General features: G+C 42.3%; 1 protein-coding gene across 1 annotated transcript in view; it reads right to left on the reverse strand.

Moving 5' to 3' along the window:
- CHN2 (chimerin 2) overlaps positions 1 to 17,513 on the reverse strand; it is a 271,523-nt gene extending 254,010 nt beyond the window's left edge. Inside the window, exon 1 of the mRNA XM_017647280.3 lies at positions 16,970 to 17,513. Within this exon, the coding sequence (XP_017502769.1) occupies positions 16,970 to 17,018 (49 nt within the window). The 5' untranslated portion in view covers positions 17,019 to 17,513. The remainder of the gene's footprint in view (positions 1 to 16,969) is intronic.
- Positions 17,514 to 17,950: the final 437 nt, after the last annotated feature.

The following is a 17,950-nucleotide window of genomic DNA, read 5'->3' on the forward strand; positions in this document are numbered from 1 at the left end:
TCAGTATAATAGCCAGAACAATTTTGAAAAAACTCAAGTCAGATCATATCACTCTTCTAGAACCCATCAGGGACAAACTATTTCATTCAGTGTAAAATCCGAAATCCTTATAATGGCCTACAAGGCCCTCAGTGATCTGCCCCAGCCCCTTTCTTCTCAGTCCTATTTACCCCTCCTCACCCCAGCTTACTAACCTTCTTTCTGTTCCTGGAACACACCAGGCACTCCCCGTCACCAGGGCATCTGTAATTGCTGTTCCCCTTGTCCAGAATGCTCTTCTTCCAAATAGCTGCACGCTGGCTCTCTCACCATCACATGTCATCTTTTCAGTAAGGCCTTTCCTGACCACATAATGTAATATTCAGATACCCTCTCCCCACTCCCAGCATTTCATTATCTGCCTTCTTGCTTTATTTTTCCTCCATAAAACTTATCACCTTCTAAAATACTATATAAACTTTAAATTATATACATTATAATTGTCTACAATGATACATATCATATAGATTAGATATATTTTGTATTCATAATATTTGACATATTAAAATATGTGTTCATTGTCTCTATTTACAAACTCCCCAAGGACCAGAATTTTGTCTGCCCTGTTCACTGCAATAACATCTCTTACACTGAGAACACGATAATCAATACATATACCCTGCATTATGCACATGTGCATGGTATGTGTGTGCTGGGTTGGGATATAAAATATACTTCTTAGTGAGAGTCACATTCCAAAAGCCTTGTGTAATACTGCCCTGGAGCACTCTTGGAATATCTCGAGGCTTACCTAGAGTGAGGACTGAAACGTGAGTGCAGCATGGACATCTGATACCCAGTCCAAGTTCTGTGCATCTTAAAGACAGCGTGCTTGGAACAAACGATGCCACTGGTAATTGCTATGTGAAGTATGTATGTGGGGCAGGAGGGTTATTCCCTTGGGGATACCACCAAGGTATTATAAATTGACTAGAAGCAATAGGCAGAGTCAGAAAGTCATAAAATTTTCAAGCCCCTCAGAGATGATCTGGTCCGCTCTCATAATTCTGCAGATAAGCATCAAAAAGTTACAAAATGATAATGTAATTTGCCCCAGGTCATACGAAAAGCTAATGCCAAAATAGATTTAGCATAGACCTGGGTCATTTGATGCCTTGTCCAATGATTTTTATACTCTCTGGCCTGCCATAAAAATGAGAGACAGGGACCTGCGCTCCAAAAGCCTGCCTGTGCTCTTTTCTCTGGAAATAACCTGAGATGCTTTTTCCAAGTAGGTGCCAATCATCTATTCCACTCAAGCCTTGACAATTTGCAAGGCTCTCTGTTTTAAAAACAAAGAGCTGCTAATGATCACAATTTCTTATAAATCAAAGCTTTAAAAAGTCCTTGCCATAGCAACCAGGAGTGGTTGAATCATCTACTATTATTCCCTGAATTTCTAATATAACAATTCCAACTTACACTTCAGGCCCAGGGATGTTAAAGTCAGTCAAGAATCAAAATCTTCAACCCTCATTGTCCTGCTATTCATTAGAGCTAAAGAATCTATCCATTTTTTAATGAATGCCCTATAATTTTCCATAATCATAAAACAAATCCTTCACACCATAAGGCACTAGCAAGTGAAAACAATGCACCAGTAAAAGCTGTCACCTAAATTTGGAAGGAAGCAGAAACATTTTTGTCAGGAAGTGAGTATTATTACAAAGTGAATAGGTTCATTAATTGTGTGGTTCTCCACTAGACTATAGCAAGTCTTTTGGGAGAAGCCAGGCTTCTCAGAACTCTCAGTATTTCTGTGGTGGCCTTACAGATTCCAAGGGCTGAGGACATTTGTGACATAGTGTGGCCAACACTCTGGGTTCCTCCTTCCTCCTCCGCAGGCCCCTGTTCCGTTGAGGTGTCCTCAGTCCCTCAGGAGAGCCTGGCCTCATCTGCATTCCAGGAAGGGGGTCCTGACTGGACTGAGGGCATCATGGGAATCCTATTCTCCTTGCCAGTGACTGGCTCACACATAAGCATGTGACAAAACGGTGGTCAATGCAGCCAGGGAAGTCTGCTGCATGGAGGGGTGCTTCTGCAAAAGATTCCCTCATGTTCCACCGAGGTTCCCTGTTTTCTAAATGTGATGCCAGGGAGTGTTGTTATCTTGATGCCAAAAGGAGACTGAGGCTGAGGACAGAGCCCATCCCCTGGAGGGCAGAGCCTAGGAACTGTACGGAAGCCAAGAGCTGGATGCCACAGGGCACGGCGTCCATCTCCGACTTCCTCTCAGGGTTTCTGTATGTGCAGCAGAAACATCCTAACCCATACCTGCATCTGGCCATGTTCTGGTCAGGAAGGGAGGAGGTGTGAGTGCGTTATGCTTGTTGGTGTCAGCATGAGAAAAGCTGCATGAATAGCAGGTCTCAGGGACAGTGTGTCTTTTGTTAGGGAAAGGTTGACTTGTGACATGAGACAGCAGGAGAACTAAGGTATAAAAGCCACACCTGGAGTGAGATGTCAGGGCAGCAGCAGAGGCTGGCACAAGGCACAACACCATGTCTGCATGTGCTGTTGTCACCAGGGCCCTGGGGCAGCCAGCTTTCCCCAGGGGGGGGGACTCGGAACAACAAATCCACTGTAGTGCATACCCACCTCCTCCTCTAGGTGCCAGGAAAACCCTCCGAATGGGGTCTAAGGAGAGAACTCAGGAAGATGTTTCAGCACTTGCTTTGCCCTCACACTCCCACTGGTGGATACTCACTTTGTGTGGGTGCCTAGCTCTGTTGTCCCATGGAGACAAAGGTCAGGCCATTAGCAGTTTAAAGGGGAGCCAGCCATCCTATAAACACACAGACAGCTGAAGATTAAAGCCTACACATTCAAGTGGCCACCCAAGAACTCTGTTCCCTAAAGATGCCAGGCTTTATCCTCATTAGCTCCCTACCAGAGCCAGATCTTCCTCTGACAAATGGAGAGTGTATCTTAGGAGTCTCTAAACTTGGGAGTGAGGAGGACTTCCACAACTACCTGGCACTCAGCAGGTATTTTCAAAATGTGTATTGATTGGATTTATGACAGTGAACTATATGTGGTTCTAGAAAATTCCATATTTGTAACATTCATATTTTAGATCTGATCAAATGCATTTTTCTTTCTGTGTTCAGAGCACAAATAAACACTATCAGGACATCTGAAACAGCTGTACCTGTGTAATATTTCAGTCTTTCTAACGGTATTTACAGTACAATACTATGATCCGACATGATCAAAGCATGCCAACTCTTTGATTAGAAACAACAAAAGAGCCAGCAGCTGATACCCTTGGAAACGTCTGTGCATGTATCCATCTGGTGGAGGCACACAGAGGCAACAACAGGAGCACTGCTGTAGTGACAACACTCAGCAGCACCAGGTACACAGTGGGAAACTTGATTCCAGCATGACTCATGTCCCACTTAGAGGGCATGAGAGTTGTGCCCAGAGCTTGAAGAGCTGCATAAAAACCTAATTAACTGGTCCTGAGAAATGCATTAATTGCTTTGTCCAGCATCAGCAGAGGAGATCTGCTGCAGTCCCTCATTCCTCAGTCAGAGCGAGGACGCCATGGCTTTTAGGGACACTGGGGACAGAGGCATTCATCCAGCGCAGGCCCAGCTGGCCCTGCAAAGCAGCCACAAAACACACCTCTGCGGAACCTTCTGAGGAGGCTGGGGACTGGTGGCAGTAAAGGACGAATGTGGAAATTAAAATGGAGAGAGTAGGGGTAATCCCATGTGTTGATAAAGATGTCAGTGCATATGGAATGGATGTCTCCTATCTGATTACAAGCATTCTGTCCAGGAAGGACTTGATCTATGGGTTTTTTTCCTGTCTGCTCACTTTATGACCTTTACACCTCCACATTCCCACTCTATCCATTTTTTTCCTCTTTTAAATAAGTTTTATTGAGATTTAATTCACATATCCTACAATTTACCTGTTAAGAATACAATGCAATAACTTTTAGCATATTTACGGATATGTGCTACCGTCACCACAGTTAACTTAGAACAATGCCATCACCCCAAAAAGAAACCCATATCCATCAGCAGTCACTCCGGTTTCCCTCCAGCCAACCCTAGGAAATAACTAATTTACTTTCTGTCTCTCTGATTTGCCTACTCTGGACATTTCATATAAGTGGAATTATACCTTATATGGTCTTTTGTAACCGGCTTCTTTCACTTAGCATAATGTTTTCAAGATTCATCCCTGTTGTAGCATGTGTACTATATCACTTTTAATAAATTTCTCTGTAGCTGTCCCTGTTGAATTCTAGTTTTATTACTTATGTTCCATGAATGTTTCCTACTCATTCTTGAAAAGTGCCTGTGAAGTACAGATCAGCTTTAATATGTCTTGGTTCAGAAAAGTCCATGTGATTTTGTTGGGATTCTCCTATTGCAACTAAGTGCAAATAATCCTTTTATGGGTCTAAAAAAACTAATTAAGAAATCATTAAAGGCATGAGGCTAACGTGAACCACTGATAAGTCCTTTCAGAATTGATTTACATACAAGAGGTAAGGGAAGGGCTATAGTGGCATTCTTAGGGTTGAGTGCCTGGGATACAGACATATTTAATTCAACTCAACAGCTAGTCACTGAGTGCCCTGTGCATGCCAGGCCCTGCCCTGGGCCCTGGGAATTGACAGTGAACAAAACAAAAATATCTGCCTTTATGGAGCATGTATTTTAGTGATATGTGATAAAAGTACTTAAAGGGAAACTAAGGGAATAATAAGAGGGTAATTCAAAGTAGTGGTTACTTTTGGAGGGAGGGAATGAAAGGAGACGAGGGAGGGAAGAGAGGAGGGAGAAAAGTACCCATGAAGATACAAGGGTAGGTGGTGTTCCTAAATGGGGCAGTGGCTTTTCTTTTGAGAGTTACGTTGCTGTGCTTTGTAATCTGCATGTCTCTTACAGATATTCATTTGCATATATTGGATAGTACAACAAAGTTAATTTAAAAAAGAGCCACTTCTCTGGATGGGCAAGTATAAATAGTGGTGTGCTTTTGGATAACAGATTTGTCCAAGCTAACTTAAAATGATTATGGGAATGACGATTCACAGTGAAGTCTTCCACTGAGCAGAGAAATTCTAAACTGGTGGAATTCTACTTCAAGATTTTGAAAGGGTGTTGAAGAAGAGTAAGGTAATATACTTAGGGGAGATTTTTCCAATTATATTAGATGACCATGAACATTTATCCTCTAGGATAAATGTTTCCATTTATTATCCAGGAAAGGAACCTATGGAGCATCTATGTTAGAATGGGTACTTTGTGAGATCAAAGATTTTTGTTTTGTTCATAAATTTTCAAGTTTCAAGTTGCTTTCACAAGCATTATCCCATTTGATTACCACAGCAAATATTATTGGCCAATTTTGTGGATGAGAAAATGGAAATTCAAAGATTTACAAGTTAACACAGCCAGTTGGTTGCTAGTGTTTTGGCCAGATCCCCAACATCCCAGCACTGATCACACATCACTCTTGGAATCCAGTGTTTAAATGAACCCACACCTATTTATAAAACCCAAGAATGGATGTCAGAAATACAGTTTCAGAGAGTTACATTTAAAGCAATTAAAAAAAAAACCCAGTCTTCTCTAGGCATAGAAAATGGATGGAACTCATTACTATAAGAGGAACACAAGCTGAAACTTATTTCTCATAGAAATACTTCTATACTTTCAGAAATATATTTACATGAATTCCTGGATGACAGATTCACACGCAACTATTTATGAAAAACAGGATGCCTACAGGGCATCTCTTCCCTGAAAGGTTGCTGTGCATTTTTACAAAATACCCTCTAGCCTATCACTGGGGTTAGAATAGAGAACCAAATAAGTACTGTGGCAATTACTATTTTCTCAAGACAAATTACATTGTCTAATTCCAAACCATGTCTTCCCATTGTGATTGCCTAGGATTTGCTGTTGTTATGTTCCCAATCTTAATCTGATATTATTTCAAGAGAGGTTACAAAGCCCCTGTTAATTGCTTTCTCCTCTGAAGAATAATTCATATTTGGGGAAAAAAGGCATGTGAGTTAGTTTCACCACTTAAAATAAGCATACACCTCTCATGTGGACAAAGTGCAACCTTCCTGCATATTAAGGTCACATAGAAGAAAAAACTTCTGTGCTCTGGCCACTGAGGATACCTTTGACCCCGGATGTTGATCACGAGGGAGATGACAGAGAGGACACCTGCCTTGAACAGACCAGGCCCCAGCTCAGAAACTAACTCACTGGGCACTTCCTGAAGGAGACATAATACTCTCTTTCCATACGAAAGTCAGCAAAATAGTATTATTTACCCAATAAACAGTTTCATGGTCTCCCTATCTGCAAGGACAAACACTGTAAAACAAAATGGCTAATTTTTCTATAATAAAGTGAATTTGAATGAGCAACTTAAATCAGTATTAGGCAGCCAAATTATGACTATTAATATCTACACATCATTAGCAAAATCCCAAGTGAATTTTTTCATTACTAAAAGTAATGCTAGGCTTGACTTTTCATTTCCCTTGATATCAACTTATATATCGCCTATTTGGTTGGAAATAACTTTTGTTTGAAGCCTAACCCACTTCTGCTTTCTGTATATACATACACACAAACACACATATACACACATACATGTACTGATGTGTACCATACATGTACATGTGTATACACATATCCATATTCATGGCAAGAAGCCTCAATACAAAGACGATCAGGTAAAAATTTTCTACATAGGTTGAGAGAAAAATGTGTCCCTTGTTCTCTCAATTTCTCTCCCCAACTTCATAGCATTGTAGACTTTCTTTGGAAGGAGGGGTTTATATAAATCTAACAATAGGTAAAGTCTAGAATTATAGCAAAGCAAAGAACCAAGCACAAAACCTGTATTAGCAAGAATCTGGTGAAAGTCCCAACCTGTCTCTCTCTGTAGTATTCCATTTCAAAATTACTGTACAGGCCCAGAAAATTGAAGGACATCTCTCAGTGTCTAGGAGGAAAACAAACAGGGACCTTAGAATAGGGCTGAACCTTAGTGGAGGGAAGGTACATGTTTTGCTTGGAAAGTGAACAGGGCTACAGCTGTGGGAGCCACTGAGCAGTGAATGGTGGATCTGTAAGGCAGGTTCTATAATAAAGGCTAGCGCACTCTCATTGGAGTCATCCAGACCTGTGGCTGGCCAATACAGATATAGTACGAGCCACATATGCAATGTTAAATACTCTAGTAGCAACATTCAACATTTAGAAATAAACAAATGAAAATGTTTTAGATATATTTTAAACAAACATCCACAATACGATATCATTTCAACATGTAACCAATATAACAAAGCTATTTACAAGGTATTTTACATTCTTTTTGTTTTGTACTAAGTCTTCAAACGCTGGTGTGTATTTCACACTTACAAAACATATAAATCAAAACTAGCCACATTTCAAGGGCTAAATAGCCCATGGGGTGCCGCAAAGGTCAGCGCAGGTCTAGGTCTCAATAATCAGACCTTTATAGGTCAGTGTTGCAGTCCCGCCACCCTAACAGATGCCCCCAAAACCATATCCCCACTTCCTGTTTCTTTGCTGTCCCAACGCTGCTCTCTCAGATTTGTTCCTTGGAAGCAAAGTTGTTTAAGAGAAAGCACCCTATTTTGTTAGTGTGACCTTATGTGATATAATAAGCAGTGCTAGGTTTCATTCCTTGAAGGAGATCCTAGGCCAGCACTGAGGACACAAGCATAAGATGGGGCAGAAGGAAACCTGGATTCTGGCCCTCAGATGAGAAGAGGCTTGCATAAGGTTGTCACCTAAGGGATTCTGTGATTCATACTGGCATAAATTTATGGTCTGAGTTATGTCAATAAAGAATAAGCCATGCATATCACAGTCCTCTGGCTATTACGAATTCTGAGTCCAATGGCTTCAAAACCCACCTCTTCTTTGACAGTTGCTTGACATGGTAAAGACACCTCTTACCTTTCCCTTTTTTTGTTGTACTTGAAGATAGTTAACAGAAGTTCAAGGAGGAGGGCAGCTTCCTTTACTTAGGAACTGTCATGTTCCTGCATCTTATTTGCATGCATTTCCCTCCAATTAAATGTACCAAAAATTCCAAAAGCCAACTTTATTTTCTAAAAACTATTTGCTTTGCCCCATATGTGGGCCTTTTGCAGAGACAAAATACTTCTAGGTAAATGGTTTGCTGATAGCCACACTGGTAGAAAATCTCTCTTAAGTAGCACCACTCGGATATACCATTAGCAACCTCAGTCCACATATTCAAATTTTTCCCATTTTCTTTGTGGTGTTTTGGAAGATACAATTACAGATCCAAACTTCTTCTGGATAGGGGCATATTTTCTCACTTTGAAGGTGAATTTATAATTCCCTGTGGGTTTATTTTAAAAAGAAATGGAGTTGCCACTAGGGAAACTAGGACACCTTCTTTTTTTTAAGTTTTGATCAAACTTTAGGACAAGGAATTTACATAAACATTTTAATTACTCTTTCCAAATCATCTTCCTGTTTTCCTCAAAGTTAGGAAAAATTTTCTTTTTTAAAAAAATCCTATTTTCAAAATTAGTGAAATATAACCTAAGCAGCATAAGTAGCTGACACAGGAAAGGGAGAGCATTCTTATCAAGTTTTCTGTCCTTTGCTTATAATTTTACATTAGTAAGATCCTTGCCTTCATACTACCAACCCAGCATACCAATGCTGCCCACCAGAATCTTCTGCAGAATGACGGAAATGTTCTATTTTTATGTGGCCCAATATGGTAGCCACTAGCCACATGTACTGTTGAGCACTTGAAATATGCCTTGTGCAACTGAGGAACTGAATTTTTTAAAATTTAAATTTAAATGGGTACATGTGCTAGTGGCTACCCTATTGGATAGCATAGCTTTATACAGTTAGGGTAGACACTCAGTCACGGTCTTTGTACCCCTCTTGGCACAACAGCCTTGAGATCTAAGGCCCATTTAAAATACAAAGCACTTTATGACTTGTATTTTAAAAATATTAAATAATTAAGTAGAACAGCATCTATGAAGCCAGCCAGAAAAAAAAAAAGTCTGCAAGAAATTCTCTGAGGATGATACACTCTTTAGGATTAGTCTGGAAGGGGGATGGAGAATTAATATTCTGAGTACATGGATCCTGGATGACAGAGCTCTAGCTCCACTACCAACTAAATGAGCAGGACTGGGCTCTTCCTGGAGCTCCTTGCACCCTGATTCTCTTACTTATACTTATACAATGTTGGAAACTGTTAAACAATCTCCAAGGTTCCTCCTCCCTCTAAACCTACAAAGAAATGGGAAGTCAATCAGCTTGGGAGAGAAAACACTCTCAGGTAGGTATTGTTGTGTGGGATCTACCTGAACTCCTTCTGTCATTTCAGGTTTACTTTTTCACTTAAGATATAAGCTAATAAATATATATTCTGCCACCTGGGGATTCAGCATCTGGGACTTTCATGTGGCAGTAATAAGACTGGATATGCTCACACAAAATGGAATGCTTTTAAAATTCCAGTGAAGAAAATCTACTGAATGCAAAGTAGTAGTATTCTTTTTTAAGCTCAATTATATTTCTTTCACTTAGAAAACTTTCCAACCTTAAGCAAAGTTGCAAGAATAGTCCAATGAATACCTATACACCCTTCACCTTGCAAGACTAATCTTAAGTGCAGATACCTCAAGTCCAATATTCCCTAGGTGTTCTCTCTAGAGAATAATGACTTAGTAATACCTCCTAGTTCATAACGTTAGTGAGAATAAGCATTGGTCAGGCTGAATGAAGGTCAGGATAACTTCCTAGGGCAACAAAATAAAGCACAACTGTATTTCTCTGTTAACAATGAGCATGTATTTCAGCCTTAAACATTAATATCAGAAACTTTTTAAACAGAGATAGAAACAAACCAACCCCTTATGTTTCAAGAGGGAAACACATGATCTTTGAAATTAGGAAGACTTTGTCCCCATCCTAGCACCTCAAATCCAAGCCCTGTGCCTTTTCTGAACCTATTTCTTCATTTGCAAAATGGGATATAATGTCTACCTCAGAGAATACTGTGAGAATTACATGAGATAATACAAACAGAATGACACATAGTGGCACTCCAGTATTGTTAGTTGCTTTCATGGTTCACTGAAACGTTTTCCCAAATGGTACTTCAGGAATGACAACCCTATGCAATAAATTCATCAGACACCACTATTTCTGGTTTACTGCCAAGAGACTGAAGCTGAGACCTTAAGTGAAGGAGAGAGGGAAGGGAGGGAATTAGCATCTGATGAGTAGGGACGATGGCCCAGTCTACGGGAGGTGATGCTTCTCCACTTCTGTTAATGCTCATATCAACTCTGGGAAACAAGCTGTCACATTCACAGTTTGCAGTGAGGTATTTAAGGCTCAGAGAGACTAACATCACCAAAGGCCACATAACTACCTACTTGCAGGGTTTGATTAACTTTCTGACTTAAGTGCCTATATTAAATGCTTAGAAGCCTTGATTAAGGGTTCAAAGGCCCCAAAATGTTTAAGGGTCCTAGTTAAGGGCTTAAGGGTTCTGAACGAGGGTTGAAGGGCCTTGGTTAAGAATTTAGGTGCCCTATCTAAGGGTTTAAATGCCATGGTTAAAGGTTTCAGTGTCTAGATCTTCTGACTCCAGGTTTAGAGCTTTTTTTACTACATCGAATAAAGACACCTTTCAGGCCATGGGATCTCTCACCAGCTCAAGGAAGCAGACTGCTTCTTCAGATCCTGTTGATTCTGCCAGGCATCTAGCATCCAACCTTCTTCTTGAAAAAAGTGCTCTCCCCAGTGGGCCCACCAAGGCAAGCGGTGACTGACAGCCTGCACCCTAAACTTACACAGGTGATATCTCAACTCCAAGAATCTAATCAATGTAGCCTCTGACCTGAAGTGATTTTATCATTTCAGATAAGGCTATTCATTGGACATCTTTATTAGAGAATATCTATGGGAACTAAGACATTGGATGGCTTAAAACAACCTTTATACAACTGAGATTGGGTAATCATCCAATTGTTGACAGGCCAAACTGCTGAAGTAAGGCAATGCTGTAATTAGACCATACTGTAAAGACTATATTCAAAACTGGCTTCCACAAAGGTGTTTGATTAATAATAAATGTGGTAAAAAGCAAGTTATGTGGACCAGCAGCTGGTGAATGGCTCTCCCTGGGTGCAGCACTAGAAAAGTTTTATTGCCACTTGGCAAAGCCCACACGTCAGGTCTTCAGCATCAGGTTCCAGGGGACAGCCACATGGGGCCCGGGGCAGAGCAGACTGCATGTGGGACCAGCACATTCCTCACTGGGTTTTCCTCTAGCCATGGAGACTTTAAATAAACCTCCACTTTTGTTAGTAACTTTGAGACACATGAACGTGTTCTACCACACCAACCAGCCTGCACAGGAGATACAGGGGCCCACCCTCTGACCAGAATCCACAGGAGAAACAGAATACCAGTTTCCTTTTCCTCTGAGCAAATGGAGACAGAGCAGGAAGGTGCTTAGAGGATCTGAAAACTATTAATTACTACTATTAAGTAAAGTAGACCAAATGCAGGATTTTTGGGGAGAAAAAAATATCTAAATAGAAATCTGACCAACATAGCAACAGGTGAAAAAAACAAAAGGGAGGGGGCAAGAGAAAAAAAAAAGAAAGCCATTCATTTTGAAAATTAAATGACATATTTCAGGAGCCATGAAATGTGAATATATTCATAAAAGATAAATGACTGGTGGGTGATAGATGGATGCTATTAATCATATGTCTGTCACTAGATCCATTTCTCTTTCTCTGTTTCTAACTATGTTGGTAAGAATCTTGATCTTCTGGCAGAAAACTCTTTTCCAAAACATTCCAATGTGACACTGCTCATGTATAGGTTTTTCAAACCCAATGTCCGGTTATTTTCACCACTGCACAAAAACAAGAGACCCTGCAGAGCAGCAGACGGGCCTCAGCAGGACTGACACTCAGGCCAAGCGCCAGGTGGCAGCTTGGAGAAACTACAGTCCAGTGAAACCCCACACAAACATACCTCGGTAAATACCTGGTGTTCGCATCCCCTCAAAAGTTGAACAGAGTCATTCAAAACACTTCATAAGGTTTGTGGGAGTGAAGGGATCTGGCATGTTAGCAAAAGTACACAAGTCAGTGGGCCCTTTGTCAAACCCTGCAAACATGAAGTCCTGTTTAAGAAGGGCCTCTTTCCTCTCATACTCTGGGTTCATCTGGGTTACCACAAATGAACAGTGACAAGCTAATAAGTTAGAATGAGGTGTGGAAAGGTCATCAGAAAAACAGCAAGAAACGCTACTCCTCATTTGAGTGAATGATTTCTCTCAGGGGGGTTATTTTAGCTCTGCAATTTTTTTTTGCAATTTTTTTGACATCGCAAAATTTTTTGTGGCTTTACATACCAAAGGTAATCAAATCTTTCTACTACTCTTGGTGATTATCAAATTAAATTAGCAGCAGTTGTCACTAAAACAAAAGTAAATAAATTTTTTTTACACATATATGAATATTTCTGAAGAATCTGAAGGCCCAAAAGAAGACTTCTCAGTGTCAAATGTCTTCCAACAAAGATACACTGTTTTGTAGTACTAGACTCATGCGATTTCTAATTACACATATATAAGTCTTGGCAGCATTATTATAGTTCCATTTTGCCTTCTGCATCTAGGAATATGAAAGATTTGTATATGTCACTGGTTGTGACAGTCCAACAATGACGGATGACAATGCCTAGTTATCATTCCTAAGATCAACACCAGTGCAATAACAGAAAATAACAGTATTTACCTGGCCCACATTACTATTGCATGGAATCTGGAGAAATAAATCCCTCCCTCCATTCAAGAATGTTCTTTTCCCAATTAAAGTTTTAATGACTCCGTACATAATGCTGATTTTTACCTTTTCCATTTGCATTTTAATTTAAAAAGTCTATGTAGATTTCATTTCTGTAACAGTGTGTTTATGTTCTCAAAATATTAACAACTTCTTATCCTGGAGGTCCCTTTAATATTTAATTTCGTACCTTGTTTAGGTACTGGAAAACATCTCATACTTCTTTATTTATTACTTTACTTGTGTTGATTTTTTTCTTTCTCAGTGAAATTATCCATTTGGCAATCATATAACTAATACGCATAAAGTTCTTATTTCAATTATAAAAGCAAATATAACCCATGATTATTAAGAAAACTATTTTGCAAATCAACCATTGTTTATACCAGCATAATCAAGAACCAAAGGCTAGATTAAAAGCTTACAGATAGTGATTTTTTTTCATTTAAAATAATAAAGGTAATCAAACCTTCCTGCTAATCTAGGTGATTGTGAAATTTAATTACTAGCAGTTATCATTAAAACAAAGGCAAAGCAATTTCTTTTACACATAATTGAATATTCCAGAAAAAAATTTCTGAAGAGTTCTCAGAAAATGTATTTAAAAATTAGTTTTAACCTGATTATTTCATTTGTTATATCTCAGTTGGCAATGTAGAATAAATGACACACTTGGGTGATGTGGTTTAACACCAGCAAGTGAGAACATACTCTCAGGAAAATCAGACGACTTTGAGTTTAATACTGGGTAAGTAAGTAGATCTTTACTCTCTGTGCAAACACAACCAAACCTAAATCTCCCACATCCACTAAGAGAGGTGTAACCCATGTTATTCAAGTTCACCTCTCCATATACTGTACCCTGTGGAGTTGACAGTCCTTTTTTTTAGTGCTCAGTTGCCCAACTATGTCCTAAGGCTTCCAGAGCTGTTTCATCAAACCCACTGCTACCTAAACAGAAAGAAACCCTCCTACATCAGCAGCAGCAATATGATCTGGCAGCTCTGGGCACGATGTTGCTTAGGGGCCTAGAAGCATAACTGTCCAGAGATGAAGAACCACCTAGAAAACGGATTAACAGCCCTAAGAAAGGACCTTAAACATCATGTGAAGAACTTCTCTATCTCCAGGCCTTTTTGCCAAGCTCTTCCTTCTTTTTGAAATGCCTTTCTCTCTTTCTGCTTTCTGGAAAAATCCTACTCATCTTTCAAGGCCCAACTCTTAGGTCACCTCTACTGACCCATCTACACCAAAGTAATCACTCCCTTCCCTGCGATTCTCCTCCACATGATTCCTTTCACCCAACTGGATTATAGATTACTATTCGCTTGTCCACCTCTGCTGCTGGAGGGTGAAAGAAAAGCTCTTGATTCATCTTTCTATTCTAAATGCTAGGACAATGCCTGAAACCTGGTAAACACTTATAAGTGCTTGTTTACTGGAGCTCAAACATCAAGATCAAATTTAACATGCAGTGTAAGAGGCAGCTTTTATGTGTGTTGGACTTACTTCTGCACTGAAGTCTGAGCCATTAAGTGCCTTCCTTTTCATCGCTCAAAGGAGCAAAATTTATTCACTGTTATTACATGTGCCACACCATTGTTAAATGCTCTACACGCATTATCTCATTTAATCAGTACAACATATTAGCATTAGCCTCATTTATAGATGAGGAAATTGAGGCTTGCAGAAGTTAAGAAACTCGCCCCAAGTTACCCAGCTGGTCAGTGGTGGAGCCAGAGCTCAAAGGTATCTTAAAATTATCTTCCTTACATTAACTTCCTTGAAGCTGAGGCTTATAATTTACTGCCTGACACACAGTAGGTCCAATGTAAAAATGGTGAGTAAGAGATTGAGGGAGTATTCTATTTTCTCAGACTCTTCCCTTTGCCTTGGAGAACCCAGCTGCCAGCACAAACAGCCTCTATTCTTTCCTGCCCAACACCTCTAGCAGGTGTGAATTGCTTGTGTCATCTGAATTATTCATGATCCTCACAATGGTAAGTGTCCTTAAAAAGAGAACTATGGGTTCTTGTATTTTTCAAGACAAAGTGCCTGATTAATTGGTGAATTAGGCAATATAAGCCCATGGCCCAGATTGATTCACATCAAATAATATATCCATGCCATTTTTTAAAAAATTTCAGCTTTCACATAATTTCTCAGTTTCTGTTAGGATTTAAAATAATGGTAACTAAAGCAGAAAAGGGAACCATCATAAGCACCTCTATCCTATCTGAAAAGCAATTACCGTCATTTAAAGCTGATACTGCAATGCTTCAAACCCATGGATTCTTCCTAAGGCTGAGTTTGGTTTTTCAATCAGGTTTCATAGGCTACAGCAAGATCTGAAATTCAGCTGCCACAACATCTGTAATTTAGGCCATTGGTATATCATGTGATAAGACTGCTTCTTGGCCTTTCTCCATTCTCCTTTCCATTTGCCACCTCTCCCCTACCAATTCGTTTTCTAGTGGGCAGCTTTCTGAGAGGGACAACCATATGCTAATCGTGAACCAACATCCCTGTATTTTAAATTCAATGTTAGCCGACCAAAATGAATCAAAAAAGCAGCAGCAGTGGCTTGGGGATACTAAAAACCAGAGGTAGCATTTGCTGAGTTCTCAGAATTAAAACCACAGGCGGTCAACTTGTTGCTGTTCTTAATAAGATATGACTGTTCTGCCCCATTGGCTGCTATGACCAGAAACTTAAAACTATAGCGTATGCTTAACAACACTGTGCTTTTGATTATTTGTCAGTGATCAAGAAAGGAAGTGCCACTTCCCTGGAACTAAACCTGACAGAAAAGATAACAGATGGCTTTCAAGAGATCACCTTGTGACACATCACAGTTGCACTTTAGGCAAATTCACCTTGCATTTATGATTAAATTAGTTATGCATCCATAGATGTGATCCAGTGCCTCCAACAAGGTGTTTCTTTCTTTGAGTTTAATTTTTTGGTAATAATTTAAAAAATACACAATAGGAATTAATACACTATTAATATATTGAATAGTTTCATTAAGACTTCAAGACCTTCTTGACCCCTGTATACATTTACTATACTACACTAAATGTCTTATTAGCTATCCCCATAGGGTTTGTCATTAGTTTTCAACGACCAGAGAGGTAGAAGAATTCTACCTAATGCATCATTCTGATTAGAAACCTGTCATACTCAGAAACCAGTGAGTCTGCTTCTATTGATTCCTACTCCTTCAGATTCATTAGCAATTTTTTATCTTCAATTAGACCTACTCATCAACAACAGAAAAGCTGAAAGGAGCCCTCCCTTTGCTCAGACATTCCTGAAAACAAAATGTATGCCTGGAAAGTAAAATTACGGAGTATTATAAGAAAAGTCCAAGAGGCCGGCCACATAGGTAAACTATACACACACACACACGCACACACACGCACACACACGGAAATGGGCAGACTGTCAGAGGCTGGGCGCGACTCCCTTCCCTTCCCCTAACTCGCTTCAGTCAGGACAGAAAGACAGAGTCCCTTCACTACTTCTGTCTCAAACCCACGCTCCAAGCGTGTGTCTCCATGGAGCTAATTTCTGAAACAAACAAAGAAAATCAAGTGTGAGGGGAGCGAGTGTTTTCTCCTCGCGCCGTGGATTTGGGCAACCAGCGTGGCCAGCGCTGCCGCGTCCGCGAGTTGGGGCGCCCAGCATCGCCCTAACCTTCTCCGCCCCGCCAGCCCCGGTTCCAGCTGCGCCAGAAAGTGCGAGCCTGCCCAGCTCCTTTTGCTTCTCGCCTGCTGCTCCCAAGTCCCCATAATACTCGGGTTCGCACACCAGGGCGCCACCGCTCTTCCGCTCTGCTGGACGGCCGGCGCGGAGGTGCCCTGGGCACCCAGGGTGGTGGCAAAGCAAACAAGTGTCCCACCGGACGCCTGCTCGCCGTCCGGGACAGCGGGCAGGGCGGCCACAGGTAGGCTGTGCGCCTCCCAGGCTGCGGGCTGAGGGCAGGCGGCGAGGGACCCGGTGTGGCAGTAGCCCCCGACGGACTAAACTCACCGGAGGACACCGAGGAGCCGGACAGGCTTGAGTTGCTGGACGCTGCCATCTCCGCGCGTCCCGCGCGTCGTTGCTCGCTCAGCCCCGGTGCGGTGGCCGCCGCCGCTGCCCTCGCCCGGCCGCTCGCAGCCTCCGCGGCCCCCAGCCCATGGCAAAGTCCTGGGGACACGCAGAAAGCACCGGCCTCCGGACTCTGCCTGCACTTCCTGCTCCACCAGATGACGCGCTGCTGCCGCCGCTATTTATTTGTGGTTTCCGTCCCTCTCGGCGCTTTGCACGCTTTTCTCTGGTGTCGGGGTAGGTGGGAGCGGAGGGAGACCGAGGGGCGGCCGGAGCGAGCTAATCTGCTGCCAGCGGAGCCCCAGCTGCGGTCTGCGCTCCCCGGCGCGCGGCTGGGACCTCGGCGCCCGGGCGGCCCGCAGCCGCCCCTCCAGCTCCCTGCACCCTCCGCTGGGCTCCCGCCTCCCCGGCGGCACTTCGAGCCGCCCGGGCAAGGGCGGCGGGAGACAGACAGACAGAGCGACCTCCCCCTTCTCCCTCCGCCCCAACTCGGCTCGCGCGCACACAAAGGAAGGAGCAGAGACGCGGGAGCTCAGGGGCTGGTTCAGCTGCCGCGGGCTCGACAGCTCCTGCGACGGGGGCTGGAGCCGGAGTCTGAGGACTGCAGGGCGGGGTGGGGGCGTTGTACCGGAGAGCGGGACCCAGAGGTGCGGGGGAGGGGGGGCGGCCGCGGGGCGCGGGGCGGGAGCGGCTGCCGTGCTCTGCGCTGCTCAGAGGGTTTGAAGGCTGCGGGAGAGGGGAGTGGGAGAAAGGTGGTGGGGCTCGTTGCGCCCGGCCAGGATAAGGAGCAGCGAGACAGCCGGGGTGGGGGATCCAGAGGGAGAAGGCGGGGTCACCAAGGACACGCGGTTAGGTAGAAGGGGGCCTGGGATACCAGAGCGGCTGTGGACAGCTTTTTCCCCTCCCCTCTAAATTGTCCTT

The sequence above is a fragment of the Manis javanica genome, chromosome 6 (genome assembly GCF_040802235.1).
Source record: "Manis javanica isolate MJ-LG chromosome 6, MJ_LKY, whole genome shotgun sequence".
NCBI classification, from domain to species: Eukaryota; Metazoa; Chordata; class Mammalia; order Pholidota; family Manidae; genus Manis; species Manis javanica.